The sequence below is a fragment of the Arvicanthis niloticus genome, chromosome 18 (assembly GCF_011762505.2).
Source record: "Arvicanthis niloticus isolate mArvNil1 chromosome 18, mArvNil1.pat.X, whole genome shotgun sequence".
In the NCBI taxonomy this organism is placed as follows: domain Eukaryota; kingdom Metazoa; phylum Chordata; class Mammalia; order Rodentia; family Muridae; genus Arvicanthis; species Arvicanthis niloticus.
Genome location: NC_047675.1, coordinates 9,655,750 through 9,676,938, shown reverse-complemented (window position 1 = coordinate 9,676,938; position 21,189 = coordinate 9,655,750). Strand labels below are relative to the sequence as shown.

At 36.4% G+C, this 21,189-nt stretch overlaps 1 protein-coding gene across 8 annotated transcripts in view; it reads right to left on the bottom strand.

The window, feature by feature from the left end:
* Inpp4b (inositol polyphosphate-4-phosphatase type II B) overlaps window positions 1-21,189 on the bottom strand; it is a 702,669-nt gene that overhangs the window by 134,268 nt on the left and 547,212 nt on the right. For all 8 annotated transcript variants that reach the window (XM_034522353.2, XM_076915453.1, XM_076915455.1 and 5 more), the window contains 3 exons: window positions 13,436-13,566; window positions 12,951-13,055; window positions 4,657-4,765 (listed from right to left, as the gene is read on the bottom strand). In XM_034522353.2, coding sequence (XP_034378244.1) covers window positions 4,657-4,765; window positions 12,951-13,055; window positions 13,436-13,566 — 345 coding nt within the window. The remainder of the gene's footprint in view (window positions 1-4,656; window positions 4,766-12,950; window positions 13,056-13,435; window positions 13,567-21,189) is intronic.

Sequence of the window (21,189 nt, the reverse complement as noted above, 5' to 3'; positions counted from 1 at the left end):
GTGTGTCTGTGTGTGTGTCTTCAGTCCAGATACAAGCAGCCTCATGGCATAGTCAGTTAAGCCAAAACAGTGAGCTCCAGATATTTTTTGCCACATACAATGAGTCTGAGAACACTTGAGGAAGACATCTGATTACCATCTCTGGTCTCTATACTTATGTGTATGTGAACATACACATGACTGTGTGCATACATGGTACATGCACAAAAGAATGATATTCAACATGAGTTGAGAAGCTTCTAAACTATAACAATAGCTAATATAATTTTTACCATATACCAGGAACAATAATAAGTGATATCAAAGTTTCTAAAGAATTGCACTGGGCAATAAACACAAATTTTACCTTATAAATAAGAAAACTAATATATAGAAAGATGAGGTAATTTCATTAATTCTACAAAGGCAATTAAATGAGTTAGAATACAAATTTGAGCAGGGGTTGATATCTATGAACTATCTATGAGATGAATTTTCTTTTTGTCCATGAGTAAAGGCAGAAATGCTAAACAGAATTACAAAAAAGTCAATAACATTTGATGACTTGAATTTGTGAGGATAAAGGCTAACTGACATGGTGTTTACACATCTAACATAATTTAGTGAAGAGCACTACACTGGTTCATTCTAGCAAAGAACTCTGAGGCATGTAGGCCCTCAACTCTGTGTTCCTTTAGTCCCTGAACATATATGTTATAAGAAAATATAATGTAGAAATAAAATAGGAATTTTGCAAAGGAGAAAATAACATTTAGAACTCACATGTTCTAAATTTAGGGCCACACGCAAATTAGAGAAAACACTTTCAATCACGTATAGCACAATCAGCTTGTATTCTGCAAGACTTGTCCTTCAGTTTGCACAAATACCAAGAGTATTTAGTTAAGGGTATGCTATCATCTACCTATCTCAAGTTGGAAATAAAAATAAAGCACTTTTCTTCAGAAGCACTTGGCATCATGCATGGGGATATATATAGGTCAGCACCCCTGGAGCAGAAGCACACAAGTGCAGGTTTGGCAAAAGGAGTTTTGTATTTGCTAAAATATAATAAAATTTCAAAGCGAGACATAGCAAATGAGAACCAATTCACAACAAGAAGAAAATAGCCCCTTAAAGAATCAAATTATAATCAACACAAAAATTAAATTACTGTCTTTCTAAATGAAACATTTCCAGAAACTGCATTCAGTTCAAAAGGAAAAAAGGGAAGTGACACCAGCTATTCATTGGCCTTATTTTCACTGTGCCTATGTAATTTCATTAAACCACTTAAGAAGAAAGTTCTTAATGGAATGTGTTCTTTCTGAAAGCAGAAACAAAAGTTGTACTTGAACATGAATGACATGAATTGGAACTATTGGACTTGAGACTGGACTTTTAAAACAAATTAGTCGTGGTATATTGGACATGACTCCCAGTGAAACAAAAAAAAGACATATGTTGTTTTTAAAAGTGAGGGGCTTTCACCCATCAATGAGACAAGTATTTGGCACATCCTCCTAGCAAGACTCTGGGCACATCATGGAGAAAAGGTAAAAATTGTAAGATCCAGAGATTCTTCTGGAGGTAACAGGACTGGTGGCCTGATGAACTGACATCTACTATGCCTACAAGATCGGGAGAGTAACTGTTCCAGTAAATGTGGAGTCAAGCACACAGGCACCCACCCCTACATGAGGAGCTCTTGACTGTTGATGGGTAGTAGGGGAAGGAAATTCCACTACCGGACAAGTCTGGACTGTATCAAATTCACATTAATATCGCCGGGACAGCTGAGAAGGTTAAGATAAATCAATATGATGGCAGAGGTAGTTCTCCCAAGCCCTGCTGAAAACACCCATCTTTAACCATTTACAAAGCAAAGAGGAGCTAGAGAGGTTCTGTCGTTTAAGGTGATTGTCTGCCTTGCAAAATGCAGACTTATACTTATTCATTTTATATACTGAAATATGCTCCCTTACATTGTCTTTCACTGAAAACACAATTTTTGTTGATTTAAGAAAAAAATCAGGAACATACTGGAATGGTGTAGCAGTTCTTTTGATGCTAAGTTTGCTCAGGCTGGCTTTCCGTAGCTCCAAAGTATTTCCAACCATATATTGTCTCAGCAAGCCATATTTGATCCATATATTTCCCTAGAGCACAGTACTTTAATGATTGGCACTAAGCTCATTAGTAAGCATTTTACTGTATTTTATAAATAAATCAGAAACAATGGGATGTTTAAGATATGGATATCCCAATGAAATCAATGTTTAAAAACACTGGACATTATTTTTTTTTCATTTACCTTCAATTTAATTCTTGAGTTATACCCTTATGTGTATTGTCCCAGTGAAAAGTGACTAATGTAGAATACATATTTTCATGCACATACTAAAGATATAAATATGTCTCAGGGTGCAATGGTGAACGCAACATTTGTCTTTGCCAACTGCATGCAATGCTGAATTATGAAACGATAGAGTTATATCCTACATCTAACACCACATTCTGACAATTTATCTTCTGGATACCCTGTGTATAGTTTTGAGTCTTCTAATTATATTTTTATTCTCTTTAAAATTTGATTGGTTGAAAAATAAACAAGACAAAATGAGTAAGTCTGTAAAAAATCTCTAGTTCCAGACAGTATTGTGGAAATAGCAACTCTCTAGCTTCTGCATATCACAATAAACCAATCTAGTCACAACATAATAGTCCTCATAAGAACTCAAGGGGGTAGAAGAAAAAAAGGCAGATTGGTTTGGGGCCTGAGGATGTAGAAGGTGAAATGACAATGAATCTCTTTTGTTACTCTCTTGTGGCTGTTATATGCTATTATTTGAGTTTCAGAGAAAGCCTCAGAGCAGAAAAATACCATCACTAGGAACAAAAATAACAATAATAAAGAACACCAAATGGAAGCCAAAAACTTGTGAAATTGGTAGTTCTGTGAATCTTGCATCTTTGAGATCCATTCTGCAGATGGATGCACAAGCCATGGCCCTTCTATCAAGGATGCTATAGGAGGCAGAGGAGCTCAGTAAGAAACAGCTCTCTACAGTAGGCCTGTGGCCAGAAACCTGTCTGCCACTCACACTTCAGTAAACACAGAACATCCCTTCTTTATTGGAGTCGTGGTTTAAACAGACTCTCAACTCACCTGCAGGAAATAAATTCCTTCTCTGAAAGGCCTATCACTGGAACTCTGACTTCTTCTTCCCCAAATCCGAAGGAAACAGAATCATTTTCTACAGCAGAAAAATTTAAATGCAGGGCATAGATACTAAGGGGCAGCCTGGGGGACAAAACAATACTCCCCTGTGATTACAAATGTTACTCTAAGCTTCCTATGTGATAAAATATCATAGTCACATAAGGACTCACTAATGAACAGTAAATAAAACTGAGAGAAATGTGAACAATGTCTACGGCTGAAATCGTAGTAGTATGTCAAATCAGTAGCTATGGGAGAGAGAGAGAAGGAGGGGGAGAAGGAGAATAGAAGGAGAGGAGGAGGAAGATGTAGGAGGTGGAGGGAAGAAGAGAAGGAAGTGAAGAAGGAAAAGAAACTGAAGGAGGAGGGGGGGAAGAAAAAGAAGACCAAGGAGTCCAAGAAACCAAGAAGATGCTGAAGAAATACATATGCATTGGAGATACAGTGATTCAATTCTAGAATACTTTCTTCCAAAATATTGGAATACTATGGAAATGAATGATTTTTTTGTGTGTGTAACAAATGTGCTCACACATTTAAATGGTCTTAGTTTGTCACTTGTTTAGAGTGTCTAATACTTTATAAAACCACCAGTCACTGAATGATAACTGTTTCACTATAGCATTCAATTTGTAAATTTTTAATCAAAGAAAAAAGTAACTGCTTGTGAAGAAAAAATAACTGTTCTTATCCCAATGTTCTATTTTCTTTCTTTTGTACAGCTTGTGTGATGTAGTCATAGCTAGAGAAAATTAGGATGTAATTTCTACTGAATGTGAATGAGAGGGGTCATGAGTACTGAGGCAGACACTTTATTAAATAGCATTTAAACATAGTTAATAAGCAAAAGTGTAGAAATAGTAATCTAAAACTCTTAAGAGATAATGCATTAACTGTGTGTTATTTGTTCCTAAGTAACCAAGCTTGGTCTGTTTAATTATCTCACACTGACAGCTCTTCTTTCCAAAGCTGCAGTTAAAGAATAGGGAAGTTGTTTGTTGTGCCTCAGTCCAAGGAAGAAATCACTAACAGGTTCATCATCAAAAATACAGCTAAAATGAAAAAGATTTTTTAAAAGGATGTATGTTCTTCATTAAGCACAATTATCTCTGTTTACATTGGGTCAGGAGTCTAGATAAAGAGCTGCATGGTGTTTTTTTTTTTTCACACTGAGCAAGAGTGATACCAAAATGTCCCACTGAGCAGCATAGATTTCAGATCAGTGTTCTGCCCCAGAGCACCCAGAAAGCCCAATCATGCATTTTGTTGGTTCTAGTCTATTCTCAAGTAATTTAAAGAAATTCAGCAACTTTAATTTACCTGATGAGTTAAAATGCTAAGAACCATTTGTTGGGATGAACTGGTCTCCAAAATATTAACTTTGTCTATAGACTTATTCAAAGAAAGAATAACATCATCAATGAAATATTTGTTTTCTTTCTGACATTACTTACTTCCTTCTCTCTGTCTCAAATCTATGGAGTAGTTTTCGAAGACCACCATTCTTGAATCCCTGAAAATGGGCAGCTGGGGCCCCCACAGTGATGACATCATAGAGAGCATCTGGAATGGAAAGAAGGAGATGAACACTTAGCAACCATTTGTCTCCTGCACACACTGTGCACTAGAGTATCCATGCTGCAGGAAGTTTGAGAAATTATTCTGTTTCAATTTGTATGAATAACTATGAACTCTCATCTCAAGGGGGCAAGAAGAACTAATCAATCTTTCTAAAAGCCACCTGTGCACATCAAAAAGTTATAATATTTCTAAGATTTATGACTGCATCTTAATTATATGCTACAGTGCAGAACAGCGTGTTCTTCACTCCTCCACCTAACTACTGAGATAACATGTTAATTGGTCTTTTGTATGTTTTACTTTATTGAGTTTTGCATCATTTAATTTGCAATCATATTGAAATTCAACAAAAATGAACAATTTCTCAACCAAAGCTTATAGAGACAAGAACAAAAAAATATTAATTTATTTTTTGCTCAAGGGCAGAACAGTACTAGCACATTAAAAACAAAATTTATCCAGTCATTTTCTGCTTATCTATTCTAAAATTTACACAGTTTTGAATATATACATTTGTAATTTATTATAAAACATGGAGAGAACTCAAGATGTACCAATTTATGTTTCTAACTAGATATTTTTCTCTTTATAACAAAAATCCATACATTTAAATTGAAACTCAATCTTTTGATCCTGAAATTTATGGCTTCAAAACATGCCATCATTTTTATATTCAAATGGAAGATATCCATCTAAGAAAGGCAGAGTGAATGTTCTCTGGTTAAACTACATTTTTGTTGAGACATCTAATTTCAGAGAAGATGTTTCTCAAATTGATTTTGATATTGACATATTGGTTGTTTCTAAGATATGGCTTACTGAGGAAACATAAATTGTTTTATTAGCCTCAGGTAAACATCATTGCTTCTTGAAAATTACACAGTCTAGATATATCTGAATTATTATTGTATTAAATTAGAACATCTCCACTCTGAAAATAGAAGATTAAAAGAAATAAACTACAATTTCTAATGTGACCCATATAGCATGGGTTTAACAACAAACTAATGGACTTTAATAATAATTACAGTGTTGTAATGATTTCTTAACTTTTTAAAAGTCACTAATAAATTCAATTATAGCATTTTACGATATATTATAGTATATCTACTATATATAGTATAGTATAGTATAATATTTGTTTTGCAATTATTTTCTACCCGAGAGAAAATACTTCATCCAAAGGATTAGCTTTCATTACACCAGAAAGTGCCATGGAAAAAAGCAACCAATGTGAAGCTTATAAACCATGACCACCATGTGACTAGATTACCAAAGATAGAATAGTAATTATAGATGCAACATTTACATACATAATAGCAATTATATCTGGGCTATAGCTAACAGCTGTTTAATTTGACTGTAGACATGCACAATATAGGGAATTTCATAACTAGCACTGAAAAATCTAGCCAACTACCTGTAGTAGTTCAGACTGTAGAGGAGAGCCCACTACTTCCAGTTTAGTTGCCCTAACCAGTATAATCTCTAATTACATTCTCAATATGTATTCTTTATCCCACAGATAAGGGCAGCCCTCACCTTTCTCTGTTCATTAGATGGAGACCATTGTGGAAGGACACAACTGGTCAATTCAATAAACAACTCTTGCGTTTTGATTAGGAAAAAAAGCAAGAGAAAAGAGCACACCGCTTGGCTGTCCAATACCAAATGTTCACCCTGAAAAAATACAGGTCACGTTCTATAAACTAAGCAGGTTGAATTCTTATATCTAGGAACAGATGCACATATATATGTAAAAACAACTAAAAAGAGGGCATGCATGTGAATGAGAGCAAGAGGCAGTTTGTTGGAGGGGTTAGAAACAAGATGGGAGAGGAGAAATTATGTAAGGATGATTTTAAATTTCAAATAGAAAACAAAACTAACAAACCAAAAACAGGATAGCTAAACAACCCTGAACAACAAAACAACTTCTTTATGAATTACCATCCATGGTTTCAGGTTGTATTACAGAGCTATAATTTTAAAAGAAAAATCATGGTGTTGCCATAAAAACAGATACATTGATCAATGGAATCAAATTGAAGATCCAGACATAAATCCACACACCTATGAAAGCCTGATTTTGATAAAGAAGCCAGAAACACACTGGGAAGAAGAAATCATCTTTATCAAATGGTGCTGGTCAAACTGAATGTATGCATATTGAAGAATGCAAATACATTTATATTTGTCACCCTGCACAAAAGTCTAAGTAGATCAAAGTCCTCAACATAAACCTGATAGAAGACAGAATGAGGAATAATCTTGAACACATTGGCACAAGAGAAAACTTCCTAAACAGAATATAGATAGCACAGACATCAAAATCAACAATTAATTAAATGTGACTTCATGAAACTGAAAAGCTTTCGTATAACAAGGGAAACCATCAATCAGATGTAGGGCAGCCTAAAAATTGGAAAAGACTTTTACTACACATACAATGGAGTTCCAACATCCAAAATATATAAAGAAATCAATAAACTAGACATAAAAATAAAATAATAAAATTAAAATATGGTGACAGATTTAAACAGATAATTCTCAATAGAGGAATCTCAAATGGCTAAGAAACACTTAACGAAATGCAAATAGAATCTACTTTAAGATGCCATTTTACACCTGTCAGAATGGCTAAAATTAAAGAGTGACATGTGACAACTCATGCTGGTAAGACTATGGAACAAGGGGCACACTCCTCCAATTGCTGGTGGGAATGCAAATTTGTACAGTTCCTATGGAAATCAATTTGGTGGTTCCTCAGAAAATTGAGTATTGCTCTACCTCAAGGCCAAGCTATATCACTCTTTGGCATAAACCCAAAGGATGCTCCATCCTAACACGAGGACAATTGCTCAAGTTCAAGTATGTCCATTGCAGCTTATTCATAATAACCAGACACTGGAACCACCTAGACCTCCCATAACAGAAGAATGGAGAAAGAAATCATGGTACATTTGTACAATGGAGTATTACTCAACTGTTAAAAATGACATTGTGGAATTTGCAGGCAAATGAATAGAACTGGACAAAAAAGAATCATCCTGAGGTAACCTGGACCCAGAAAGACAAATATGGTATTTATTCATTTATGTATAGATACTAGCTGTTAAGTAAATGATAATCAAACTAAAATGCATAGACCAGACAGGCTAGATAAAAGGAGGGCTCTAGAGGGTGCATGGATCTCCCTGGGAAGGGTAAAAAAGATTTTGTGGGTGGACTCTGTGAAGTTTGGGGCAGGAGTGGAAAGGATAAGGTGTCAGGAGAGGAATGAAATGAGAGAATGTAGAGAGAGACAGCTGGGATTGGGGAACATTTGAGACCAGTGTGAAAAAAGTTCAGAAAAAAACCCAATTTAATTTTAAAAATGTTAAAATTATAAAATAAAACAAGATAGAAAGAGATAAAAAAAAAAAAAAGCCCAGTGTCAGTTTCTGACTTTCACATGCTCACACAATATACATACCAAAAAAAAAAAAAAAAAAACCAAACCTTTTAGTGCTCAAATTAAATTGTTGCATCAATAACTATAAATCAAAAAGGAAATAAAATTCAGAACTAAATTTTAAAATTTATTTTTAAATTACAAAATCAAAGCATAACCAATACAACCTAATTAAGAAACTCTAAATAATTACTAGATATATTTTAAAGAGAGAAAAGACCTTTAAGTACTACTCAGCTTCTACTTTCAGAGAAATTTTGAAATCATCCAACTGCAGAAATGTAGCACTTTTTCTAAATTCTAAATTTCCTATGTCTACACAAATATAATTTTGCATTAGTATCAAAAAATCTTGTACAAGGAAACCTACTGTCTGTGTCATGATATTGAAAAAAGCATGTAAAGTCTCTCTGGCCAGGCATGTCTGTGTCTAGAGCTATGTTGGTTCTGTGTCTTAGCCAGACTCAACTCTCAGAAATCACGGATCGTTATGAATCTATTCAATGTTCGTGATTTTTAACTATGAAGGTTTTTCTGTTTCACATTTTAAATAGGTTTACTTGAAGTTTAAAATTTTAGCATTGAAACCCAAAAAGTAACTCTGAAGAACATACTTGAAAATACCTATTGAATCATCTTCTGCAAATGAACATAGATTTCCATACCAGTTAACAGCTTTGTTCTACAGTTATGGCTATGCAAACTTTGTCTCATGATCTGAAATAACAGCACATTTTTATACAGTATACAATTTCTAACTCAAATTCAGAAAAAAAATTTGTCACATTGAAGTAGGGAACTCTTTTAAAAACCAATATTTTCTATGGAACTTACTTTTTAATTTTAATCTAAGAGAAGCTTACTTAGTATTCTGTAATACTCATTTGAGAACAAATAATTACTAATAAATATTAGAACAATTAGGTTTCTCTCTTTGGATCCCAGAGCCTTGAATTTCGCTTGCAATTACTACAAAATAGTAGATTGATCTATGTAGGTGGTTAATTTCCTGGTTTCTAAATAATGAAGAAAAATGTCCAGCTAAAGAACCACATTTATTCTTAGCCATACTCCTTTAAAATTAGAATTAACCACGATTGATTGTTTTTCTTTAGGAGGGAGCAGACAGAAGAGTGAGACTAGAATCACTAATATAACAAAATCGAAAGTGAAAGGTAACAATTTAATATCAAGAAATTGTACTATTATTTTAAATTTTTCTTATTTTACCCCACTCTTTGTGTTTCTTCATAATTGTAATAATTTTTAGTCATGTGTAACAGAACTCTTCAAACTTTGCCATCAAGAAAATACCATTAAAGCGAAGTTGAATGGGGAACCTTGTAGGAGCAGGAACTGTGGAAGCCAGAGGGGTCTAGAACACCACGAGAACATGGTCCATACAATCAACTGAACAGGGCTCAGAGGGGCTCACAGAGACTGAAGCAGCAGTCAGGGTGCCTGCATGGGTCTGACCTAGGACCTCTCCATATTTGTTATGGTTATACAGCTTGGTGTTCTTGTGGGACTCCCAAGAGTGGGAGTGGGGGGTGTCTCTGACTCTTGTTACTCTTTTCTTCTTACTTGTGCCTAGTCTTAGAGTACCTTGTTATGGCCTGTTTGGTTGATATCCCCGGGGAAGCCTGCTCTTTTCTGAAAGGAAACTGGCGAGTTAGATGAGAGGAGAGGTGGGGTGAGGGGCAACTGGGAGCAGTAGAGGGAGAGGAAACTAAGGTCAGGATGCACTGTATGTGAAAAGATTTTTTAAAAAATCCTAAAATAGGTACTTAAAGCCTCCCTTCTTTTGTCTTCTTTAAAAATATTCCTCCCTTCACTGACATTATATGATATCTCAAAAATGCCTTTAGTTTTGTGAAAATGGCAATGTATTCCATGCCTCCGGGAAGCAAGGTTTAAATGGGTGAGTCGTGTCAAGCTGCAGAGAACAGAATAATTTGAGAACTCATAATAAAGTTTTCTTGTAGCCTTTTAGTGGTGTTTAATAATAGAAATGAGATAGCTCTATTTTTACAGGAGATCTTGTTAAAATCACTTCAGCTATAAAATGCATCCATAGGAAAATCTCTGCATGGTGATCTCATACCAAGGAACAATTTAAACATAATCTGGGTTTCAAAATGGCACCCAAAATCCACTTGACATGAATCACCAGGCTTTTGTGAGTTTGTATTTCTAAATAGCTCAAGCTATTTAGACCATGATCATTCCTGAGCAAGTCTGAGAGAAATTACCCTTACTGAAGAGACGATGCAGCTAATCCCTTGAGACAGAGCTGAGGGGGCTCCAAGGCTTCTCTAGTTCCTTCCTTCTCCCATTTGGCTATTACTCTCAGTTACACTGAAAAACCTAATTGTTGTTGAATGTGACTCTAATGTAACGCCTGTGACATGGATGTTTTTGTTTTATTACATTTTAAGGTACATATTAAGATACTTTCAATAGCAACTGTTTGAAACATCTAACAAAGGAAAGCAATGGACAAGCATCTGCACAGTCTGTTTGGAAGTTTTGCTTTATTTTATGCAAACCCTGAGCTTGTAGATCCCCTCTGAAGCCAATCAGCAACTAAGGGGCTTTGAGAGACTCCCATTTTCAGCTGGCCTCAGTACTACTCCTCTGATTTTCCTTTTCTTGATATGAGTTTAAATGAAGATGGCCCCCATATGTTTTTATTTTCAAATGTTTAGTTTCCAGCTGGTGGAATGTTTAGGAAGGGTTGAGGTGTATGGCCTTGTAGGAGCTGTGTAAATGTAGAATGGACTTTATGAGTCAAAAGTCCATACAATTTTAATTCCTCTCTGTATCCCCATCTTGCCGATAAAATGTAAAGCTCTCAGCTAATGCTCCAGATCCACGCCTTCCTGCCTGCTTCCATGCTCCATGACAATCATGAACTAACCCCCTAAAACAAAGCAAACCCCTGATTAAACGCTTCCTTTTATAAATTGCCTTGGTCATGATGCTTCTTCACAGCAATAGCTAAAAGACATAGAGAAGATAACCAATGGAGCACTGATATTCAAAATTAAGAATGCATGGATAATGCAGTTACATAGAAGAATTCAATTATATACATTTCAAATAGACCTGCTACATTGTTGCTGCTCAATTACACTATCAATTACAGTATTAAGAGCCCTGAACTAACACTAAAGTATTACTTCTTTAAAGAAAAACAATTACTTTAATTTGAATTCATTACATTTTATACCCCAAATATGGTGCTTTCATTATTATATCTAACGTAAAAAAGAATTGCAACCGATTATTATAATATTATAAGAATCTGTATCTTATAGTATTGATAACTGATGGACTGTAAAAATGAAATACACTGAAGTATTCTGGAGTGTGCACTTAAAGGAATTTCTGGAGATTTTGCTTCTGTTTCTGTTGTTTCATCGTGTCTAACCTCTCTATTACTGTGAGTATTTGTTACACTTAAGTCATTAATAAGGATGAAAAATTAATAGTCTGAAAACACCTGAAGCTAACTGAAGGTTATTTCATTTGTCATTAGAAGACAACATAGCATTAGTTCTGCTCAGTCACATGTTCCATGAGCTAAGCATTAGCCTGGCATTTGGAGAATCTGCCCACTCTCAGTGCAGTTCTTCAGAAACTGTCTTTACATTCAAACTCGAGATGAAGACAAATCATTGGGGTATAGCCTACATTTCTTATGGAAGAAATCTGAGCAGAAATGGAGAGGTGGAAGTCAGGGGAAGGATGACAGGAGGGAGGAAGAGGTACAGAGGGAGGGAGGAAGGGGAAATAATGTAGAGAAGAGAAGCAGGTAACAGGTAAAGATGCAGAATTTGAATGGTTTATATTCACATAAAAAATCAGCAACCACTTAATAATGAAGGAAGGGTCCCCTTTGGCTCAGAGGAAACATGGCTTGGCTGACACTTGAATTGCTGGTTGTCTAAATACCCTCACTTGAGGAATTTCATTATGGAAGTCATTGGATACGCATGCCAATCCAAGTTAGCTGAGCAAGCTCTCTTTTTTCCCTAAATTCCTTCCTTTTAGTCTCCTGTTATTTTCTTTTTAATTCAGGGAATCAGATACTAAAGATAGTGTGCCCACCCTGCTTCACTGCTGTCTACCTCTAATATGATGCACCAGTCACTTGAGACACAGCTCAGCTATGCTTTGAGAACCTGCACGTTTCTCCTGAGCAGGAGATCAAGAAAAACATTCTCCCACTTTCCACTGACTAAGCTCTGCCAGCTGGCTTGTTCCCACAAGGAAGAGCATGTATGTTACTGCGAACTGCCACTGAAGCAGACAAGCAGTATACAGCTTCATTCTGGAGTTTAGGCCTGTACCAAAGATAACAACATCAAGCTTGTTTTCTCTTCTTCTCGTAACCAATTCAGCAGTAACAAGACTATTACCTGTCAGCCATTATGATGCCATTTAGGGAGCTAAGACTCTGAGTTTCTGTCTCTAAGTTAGGTCAAGTGCAACATTTATAAGCTGTTCCGTGAAAAGCAGCAATGGCATTATTTTCTTTCCCATCAACCTTGGTTCTCTCCTCTTCATGCTCATCTAACTATTAAATTAGGGAGTCTGCCAGTCATCAAACTTTCTAAACACACACACACACACACACACACACACACACACACACACACACACACACCACTGTGACACAGTCTGACAATCCCGAAGGAATATCAATACCTTTCAGATGAGGGCTGTGGACCTGCATCCGTTGCAAGTGTAGATTTACTGGAACAAATTCTAGTGTTTTCTCTCCTTTGCTGCTGCTGGATTTGAAAGAGGACCCTAGAAGAATAAAGATCAGAAATGATTAACAATTGAATAAACAGACATATAAATGAATATGTAATGTGTGTGCCCTCAACAATACACAATGGAAAAAAATAAGAGATGTTACAAGAACTTCAGAAAGGAAAACATTGATTCCTTCACATTCTTCACATACATTAATTTTAAAAATTCTTTCAGTTGTTATTATATTACTTTAACAATACTATAAAGCAGAGTACCATAGTCTATTCTTCCTTGCTATAGATGCCAAGGTAAGAGAGTTAAAAGTTTAATCATTGGCTTGTCTATCTCCACATCTACAGTTCTAGTCATTGCTTCCTTGGGACATGCATTAATGTAATATAATCTGGGTAACTGAAGTTGCTGCTTCATACCCGTTTCCTTGGAAAGTTCTGTCAGAATGTCTTGGTACATAGTCACCATTTGATCACAGTGAGAAAGGACATTTTTCCGTAGGTTGTCCCAGTGTGGGGAAAGGTCACCAAGTTCTTTTAACTCCTGATTTCTGTTAAGAATACAAAATGAGAGGCAGGTTTATTGCTGTCTTTAAAGTACACATAATAGAACTATTAATTAATACTATTAAATAAATTACAGAATGTTTTGAAGTCCTTCTGAGGTAACTCTGAGTTTACCAGCTTAACATAAAATAAAGGACAAGAGGCTTAAATATAAACATTTCAAAAAGTTAACTTTTTATTGAAATATCACAGATAGTAGGCTCGGGCAAAGTTTCCTTGACATTCGTTTCTCTCAAGGACAATTTCAATACTCTGCATGCATGTATGTTATCCCAGCTTTATCCAAAAAAAAAAAAAAAAAAAGAAGAAGAAGAAGAAGAATCCTGCCATTTAGGTTTAAATTATTAACTTTTATCCAAATTCTAGCCTTTAGCCAAGTTAATTTAAAGAGTTGGTTTGCCTTTTGAAAGTGGCACTGATGAACGGCTGGATATTCTGCCTAGCTGGATATCTCATTTCTGTGACCTTTTGCTGGCCACATTTTCATGATGCTAATTTACGTAGCAATAATGATCTGTCTTTGTTATTTTGTCCATGAAACATGTTAAATACCAAGCTAATGATTTCAGAAGATATAGAATCTTTAACACATAGGAATGTTAAGTGCAATGATAATTGATGGATAGTGTGTACAAATGTGACTTGTCTGTTGCTGTTGCCTTGTATCAATGGGCCTGTGCTGAAGCCCAGTCCACCTTTCATCTGAGGTCTTTACAATCTTTGCCCACATTAATCTTGGTCTCAGCTTTCCCAAAGTTTAGCTCTCAAGACACAGCATTTATCAGAGAAGCAATTAATCAGTAGAAAATGAGAGTGAGAATAAAAAGCTTAGATTAAAAAGGGAGATGGAGAGATGGTTATAAAGAGAAGGTTTAAAAATGGAGGAGTCATGTTCTCTGACCTCAAACTGTAAGAAATTCAAATTGAGTGCAAAAACAAATGACAAAGCAAGCACACGACTCCAAAAAGCTCCAGAAAGTTCCAGAAAGCCAAGCCTGGAAGAACGAAGACAAGGAGACTGGGTCTGAGAGAGAGACCTGAATGGTATATCAGCCTGAACAATCTAATAGATAAAGTTTCAGGCTTTGCTATAAGCAAGCAGCTCTATATGGATATTAGTGCTCACTATTTCTATGTAATATTAATAGATGTCCTTATGATTTATGAAGCCTGTAAATTATCATCAGAAATGTTAATGAAAGGTTTCGGTGATGAAGGGAAGGCATAAGACGACAGTGTAGCCTAACTTCATGTGGGAGAGTCCAACACAAGCAAGGATACAATCTTGACAAGGATACAATGCCAATGAATAAGAGACGTTTTCTGAAACATGGTCAGAAAAGTGTACCACTCTATGGGGTATGACTTGAGATAAACTGACAGCATTCTACAGAGAGTGAGATAAAACTTACTGCATTCTTTCAATATGTCACAATCTATCGAGATAAGTACATAGACAGCTCTGTTTGCTCTAACATGACACTGAGAGGCACATGCCCAGAAACATCAACATGTGATTACTTAACATTGAGAAAAGTACAAATATAGGATGAAACCAGAACACTGAACAACCAAATGGGCACTGAGTAGCTGTCAGGTTAAAAACAAGTAATTGACATAAAGTTACTATCACAACACACTAAGGTAGATTTTAAAAAACAGAGTTTATTTAAGAGAAAACAGATATAAGTGAACCTCACAATCAAGTGGTCAAGGGCTATTTGAACTTCATTTTTACTATGTTTCTGATATTGCAATTTATTACTAAGTGTGCAAAGCTTCCAAGTTTCAATGTTTTATTCTACATCCTACTGGCTAAGTGTCAACCTATAACACATTAATTTCTACAGTTCTCTACCTGTATGTTTCCTGAGACATTGCCACTGGAGTGGCAAATTTCCTAGGTGAAAACACAACCTTTTGTTTCTTGCCTGTAAGAATAGGTGCCTGCACTGCTGAAGATCCTATGATGGTAGGCATCATTTAGAGCATACTATGGCCTGACCTTCCTCACAAGGAGAGCTGATATATCTACTGATATAGGAACAGAAACTGACAATTACGTCAGTATTAGACTCACTGTTGAGTAAGAGGCCAAGGCCAAACATGAATAAGTATGTGAACTCAGTAAATACATAAAAGCCAATAAACTAGGCCCAGAGCTAACAACTATTTGCACAACACCCTCATACATATACACAACACAGATGCATAATACATTCACACATACCACTTTCATAGATGACATTAGCATAAAAATGTCTTTCATATATATAAGAAGTTCAATTGTTAACCTCAGAGAAAGTTTCAAATGAAGAATTTCTTTGATCAGATTGGCAATGGCCATGTCAATGAAAGATTGTTCTGACTACTGACTGATATGGGAGATCAAACCAAATGTGGGTGGCACTATCTCTAAGCAAGTGGACCCAGGTTGTTTAAGAAAGTAAGCTGAGTATGATCCAGGGAGTGATCCACCAAACAGCATGCCTCCATGGTTTCCGCTGCAGTTCCTGCCTAAGCTCCTCGCTGACTCTCCCCAGTGCTGAATTGTGTGCTGGAAGTGTAAGGCAAATAAACCATTTGCTGCCCAAATTGATTTTAATAGCGTTTTTATCACAGCAGCAGAAATCATACTATAACATAGTCTATTGAATACACTTGTAATATATAAAGAATATAGTCTTAATGTTATGTGTATCATAAAGATAGTTCAAAGCACAATTATTTGTACATATGTATAAAAAGAGCATGTTTGACTCTGTATGAATGCATGTAATATTACAAGATTCCTTTTTCGCAACAAAAAGATGTACATAGAGATGGGGTAACTATCATTGTCTGCTAATGCCTTTCTTTCCACTGTAGTATTGGAACAGCTTTCACTGCCAAAACATCAGCCAACCATTCTATAGAAGTCTATTCAAGTTATATACTATCAGAATAAATACATCATATCACCAGAGAAAACCAACTTTTGGCACACAGATTGTCACAACAGGAAGGAAGTTCAGAAAACGATCTAGAATCTTGCTTGACCAATGAGAAGCTTAGGTGGAAGTGATGGGTTGTCATCCTTGGCACTAGAGTCCATAAAACTATAGACTCCAGCCCCACATCCACACTTGCCTCAGAGAATACACTTAACTATTGCACACAGAACACAAATATTAAGGGAAACAGTAAGTGTCAAACAAAGTGTACTTAGCAAATATGGAAGGAGTGGAATTTATAACCTAGATTATTCACCTCCAGAACTGCATTTGAGAATGTCCATGTGCTATAATGAACTGTAACATGCCACATAGACTGGAGAAAATCCCATGATGCCTCAGTGTGACACAAAAAACTGTGGTCAACTTAGGAAAGCTGGGACTGAAGAGGTGGCACTCCCAGGGAAGAGCACACCAACTGGTTGTCCAGTGCACAATGGCCAGTCCTGAAAACATATATACAGGTAACGTCATAAAGATTGAAAAGGTTATATTTAGAAAAATGTATACAATAGCATTTGTATATGTATGCGTATATATATGTACATGTATATTGCATGTGCATGTGTATCATGTGTATGTGCATGTGTATGTATGTACAAGTGTATGTATATGTACATGTGCATGTTCATGTGTATGTGTAGATGTGTGTACATGTACATTTGTATATATATGTATATGTGTATGTGTATAATAGAACTTAATGAGAAAAGAAGCTATAAATTTGAAAGAGAGTTGAGAGCAGTAAGTGGGAGGCCTTAGAGGGAGAAAAGGGAGAAATGTTTTAATTAAATTATAATATCAAAAAATTTTAAAGAATAAACTGGAACATAAAATAAGTTACACCCTGGGAATTTTTCTTCTAATATTTAAGCAATGCAAAATAAATAGGATTGAGTAAAATGTAATAAAATAAGAGATGCAGGAATAGAGAATGGATCCGAAACCAAAAAAAATGTCCAAGCAATAACCAGCCCAATTAGACACCCATCTCATGGGCAAGCACCAATCCCTGACAGTATTAATGATACTATGTTATGCTTGTAGATAGAAACTTAACATGGCTGTCCTCTGAAAGGATTCACCCAGTAGCTAACTCAGACAGGTACAGAGACCCACAGCCAAACATTGGATGGAGCTTGGGAACTCTTACAGAAGAATTGGGTTAAGGATTACAGGCTCCAAGGGGACGGGAACTCCACAGGAAGACAGAGTCAACTAACCTGGACCCTTGGGGGCTCTCAGAGACTGAACCACCAACCAAAGAGCATACACAGGATGGGACTTACACACTGCCTCTGCATATATGTAGCAGATGTACAGCTTGTAGCAGACATACAGCTTGTTCTTCATGTGGGTTTTGAACAACTGGAGCAGGGGCTACCTTTAAGCAGCAGGGTTGCCTCTCTGTGGAATCAATTCCCCAAACTTGTCTTGTCTTGTCTGGCTTCAGTAAGAGAAGCACTTAGCACTACAGAGGCTTGATGTACCAGGATGGGCAGGATTTGGGGGGTCTCTATTCTCTTATAGGAGAAGGGTAGGGGTAAGGGAATGGACTGAGTAGGGAACTGGGAGGGGATACAGCAATGTGGATGTAAAGTGAATTTAAAAAATAAATATCCAAGTTAGGATTCATATACACACACATGTTACAGCAGAGAGGGCAGAAAAACCATAAAGATGCAGGGTCCTGGAAGAGTTCTGGAAAATAGTACCTCTGTACATGAAGGGACCTCTGCACTCATTAGTTTACAGCATAAGTGGGCAACTGCACAAGACCTGCACCAAATGGAGCCAAGAAACATTCCAGTAGGACTGATGTAGCGCCTGGCCCTCCCATGCTCTGAGAAGCTATTGACAACTGTTTTCCCTCTAAGGGGCTAGCCCCTTTAGATCGCCTATGTACCACCTATGAACATATGGGCAGCATTAATTGAAAGAAGTAGACAATATAATTTAAAAGAAATGAAAAATAAAACATAGAAGATGTGAAACTGAGAGGAGATTTTAAGGGCCCAGAAGGAGTGTGTGCTGAATAAGATCTAAATATATTGAATTTGTGTATATAATTGCCAACATAATTAATACAAATAAAATATTAGAAATCCGTCTTTTAGTCATGACACTGCACTACCCTGCCAAGAACAAGCTCGTGGCTTTGCTGTATTCACTCTAACATTCTGCATCTTACATAGTCTTCCAGCCTGCGTTCAATTTCACTTAATCTCCTAGCAAACAAAAAAGCAAGTAGAGGAGGCTGAGGAGACTAGGCTGAATATTAAAATATTTATAAGCACAGGTCCCTCACGCAGGGAAAGTTCTCATCTCTCCCAGCCATCTGTGCCACTTCTCCTTGCTACCAGTAAATCTGAAGAAAATAATACAACATAAAGAGACAGGTGATTTCTCAGCCTTGCTGCAGAGACAGCCCAGGCTCTGTAGTTCTGGGCATGCCATGTGCAAAGTACAACATTCTTCATACTCAATGAATTATTAAAACAGAGCCTCCACAAGAACTCTGTGAAATACCTACTAACCTACTATCTGCATGTCTGTTTTTCTCTTGCCTTAATCTGAATATTTAAAAAACCACAAGTTCCCTGTCGGTCCAAATTTGGAGTCCTTGAAGTCATCATGGTCCTCTGCAACCTGGGATAACTTCCCATCCCTACCCCACGTGCAAAGCATAAGCTACTGAATCACACAAAGAGAAAGGAGATTTAAAAACAAGACTATGAAAATGAAAGCAAATAATTGTATATAGAATGAGTTCACAGAATCTGCATCGTAAACAACCAAACCTGCATTCTATGTTTTACCACAATAAAACTTGTATGTATGCTCAGTTGGTAAATGCCTTGGGGCTTTATTTAATAGAAGACTGGAGAAGGATGCTAAGCCAAGAAGGCCAAATATGTGGGCAAGTACCAGGCCTTCCTTTCACCTACCCACCTTCTCCCCCAAGCTATTTCATTTATATTTGATTTCAAGGTATAATCATGTTGCAGGAGGCAGGATATGTCTCTGCTGCTGCAAATAAATGGAACAAGATTTGGGGTGACTAAACAAAAGTTTTAAAACTTGGATGGAGGGAATAGCTTGTAGAGAAGAGAGATTCTTACATGGTTCACATGTACCATGATCCTGAGTGATTGCTATTTAGAAATTGTCAGTTATGATGACATTATAAGCCAGTTCCTTACAGTAAACAATTGAAATACACATATACATGAATATAAATATATAGAGACATTTATATGAATAAAATGAGAATATGTATGTATGTGTGTATGTATGTACGTATGTGTGTATGTGAATAAATCTGTGTCTTTTCTCTGAGAAAAACTGTACTTCCATCACATACATTGCATTTCTCTCTGCATAACACAAAAGAGCTCAAGGGTGGGAGAAGCAGATTGATGATGAAATTGGAGGAATCAGGAGAGAAATGTCTAGAATAAAAGTAGTTCACCTCTTCCGTGGGTTTTTATTTCTTATGACTGTTTTCACAAATACTCTCCTGAGTTTCCAAAATAAAAATGGCTATAGAGATGTCCAACTTGCCTATGAGCTAATTTTATAGGCGCAGGAAATTTCTTTAATTTTCAAGCCAAGATACCATATGTGAACACATCTACGATGATAAATAAAATAGGTTTGCAAATTTAAAAAAACAAAACCCTGAATTAAAGGCCCTAAGGAGGTAGGAACTCCACAGGAAGGCCAACATCATCAACTAGTTTGGACATCTAAGAGCTCTCAGAGACTGGGCCACCAAAGAAGAGCATACGCAGGCTGGACTGAGGCCCCCTGCACATATGTAGCAACTGTGCAGCTCATCTCCATGTATCCCCTGTCTGACTTCAGTGGGAGAGGATATGCCTAATCCTGCGGAGACTTGATGTGCCAGAGTGAGGGGATACAGGAGAGGGCGGGGCACACTCTCGGAGGTGAAGGGGAGGGAGAAGGGACTCTGTGAGGGGAAACTGACCTTTATTGCACAAAGTAACTAAGACTAACAGTTAATTCAGTTACAAGAAAGCAGTAAGACCAAATAGCATGGTGAAAATTTATATACCAAAGATGATGACTGAGTAAAGAAACATTAAAACAGTATTTGAAATGGTTACTATTGAAGTAAATAGAAATATTTCCCCCACAACGAGCTCTATCTATAAGACTATTCTATGGAATAAAAATAGCTCCAGAATTTAAATGGAGCACTTCAGTAGTTAGAATATCATAAAACCACACATGGGTGTGCATGAGTGGAAAGTTTAACAGCCAGGCTATTTTTATTCATTAAGCAAAATTAGACCTTAAATCAAACCCAAAAGAAGTCACAAAAATTATCTGTGAGGGAAAAAATTAAATACTAAATGGCCAATGAAGAGGAGCACACACAAATGGTTGTTGGGCAGCTTCAATTTCACAAAGTGGTTGGGTCATAGCATAAAACACGGCGAAATTCAAATGGCTGCCAGGTTTTACAGTGTGTTCAGCCCAGAGTTGAAACTGTGATTTAACTGATACGGGGGTTACAATTCCAGCCCTAAATTATTTAGCCTGGTTATTTTTTAACATACATTTTATTAATGACTGCGTAATTAGTCC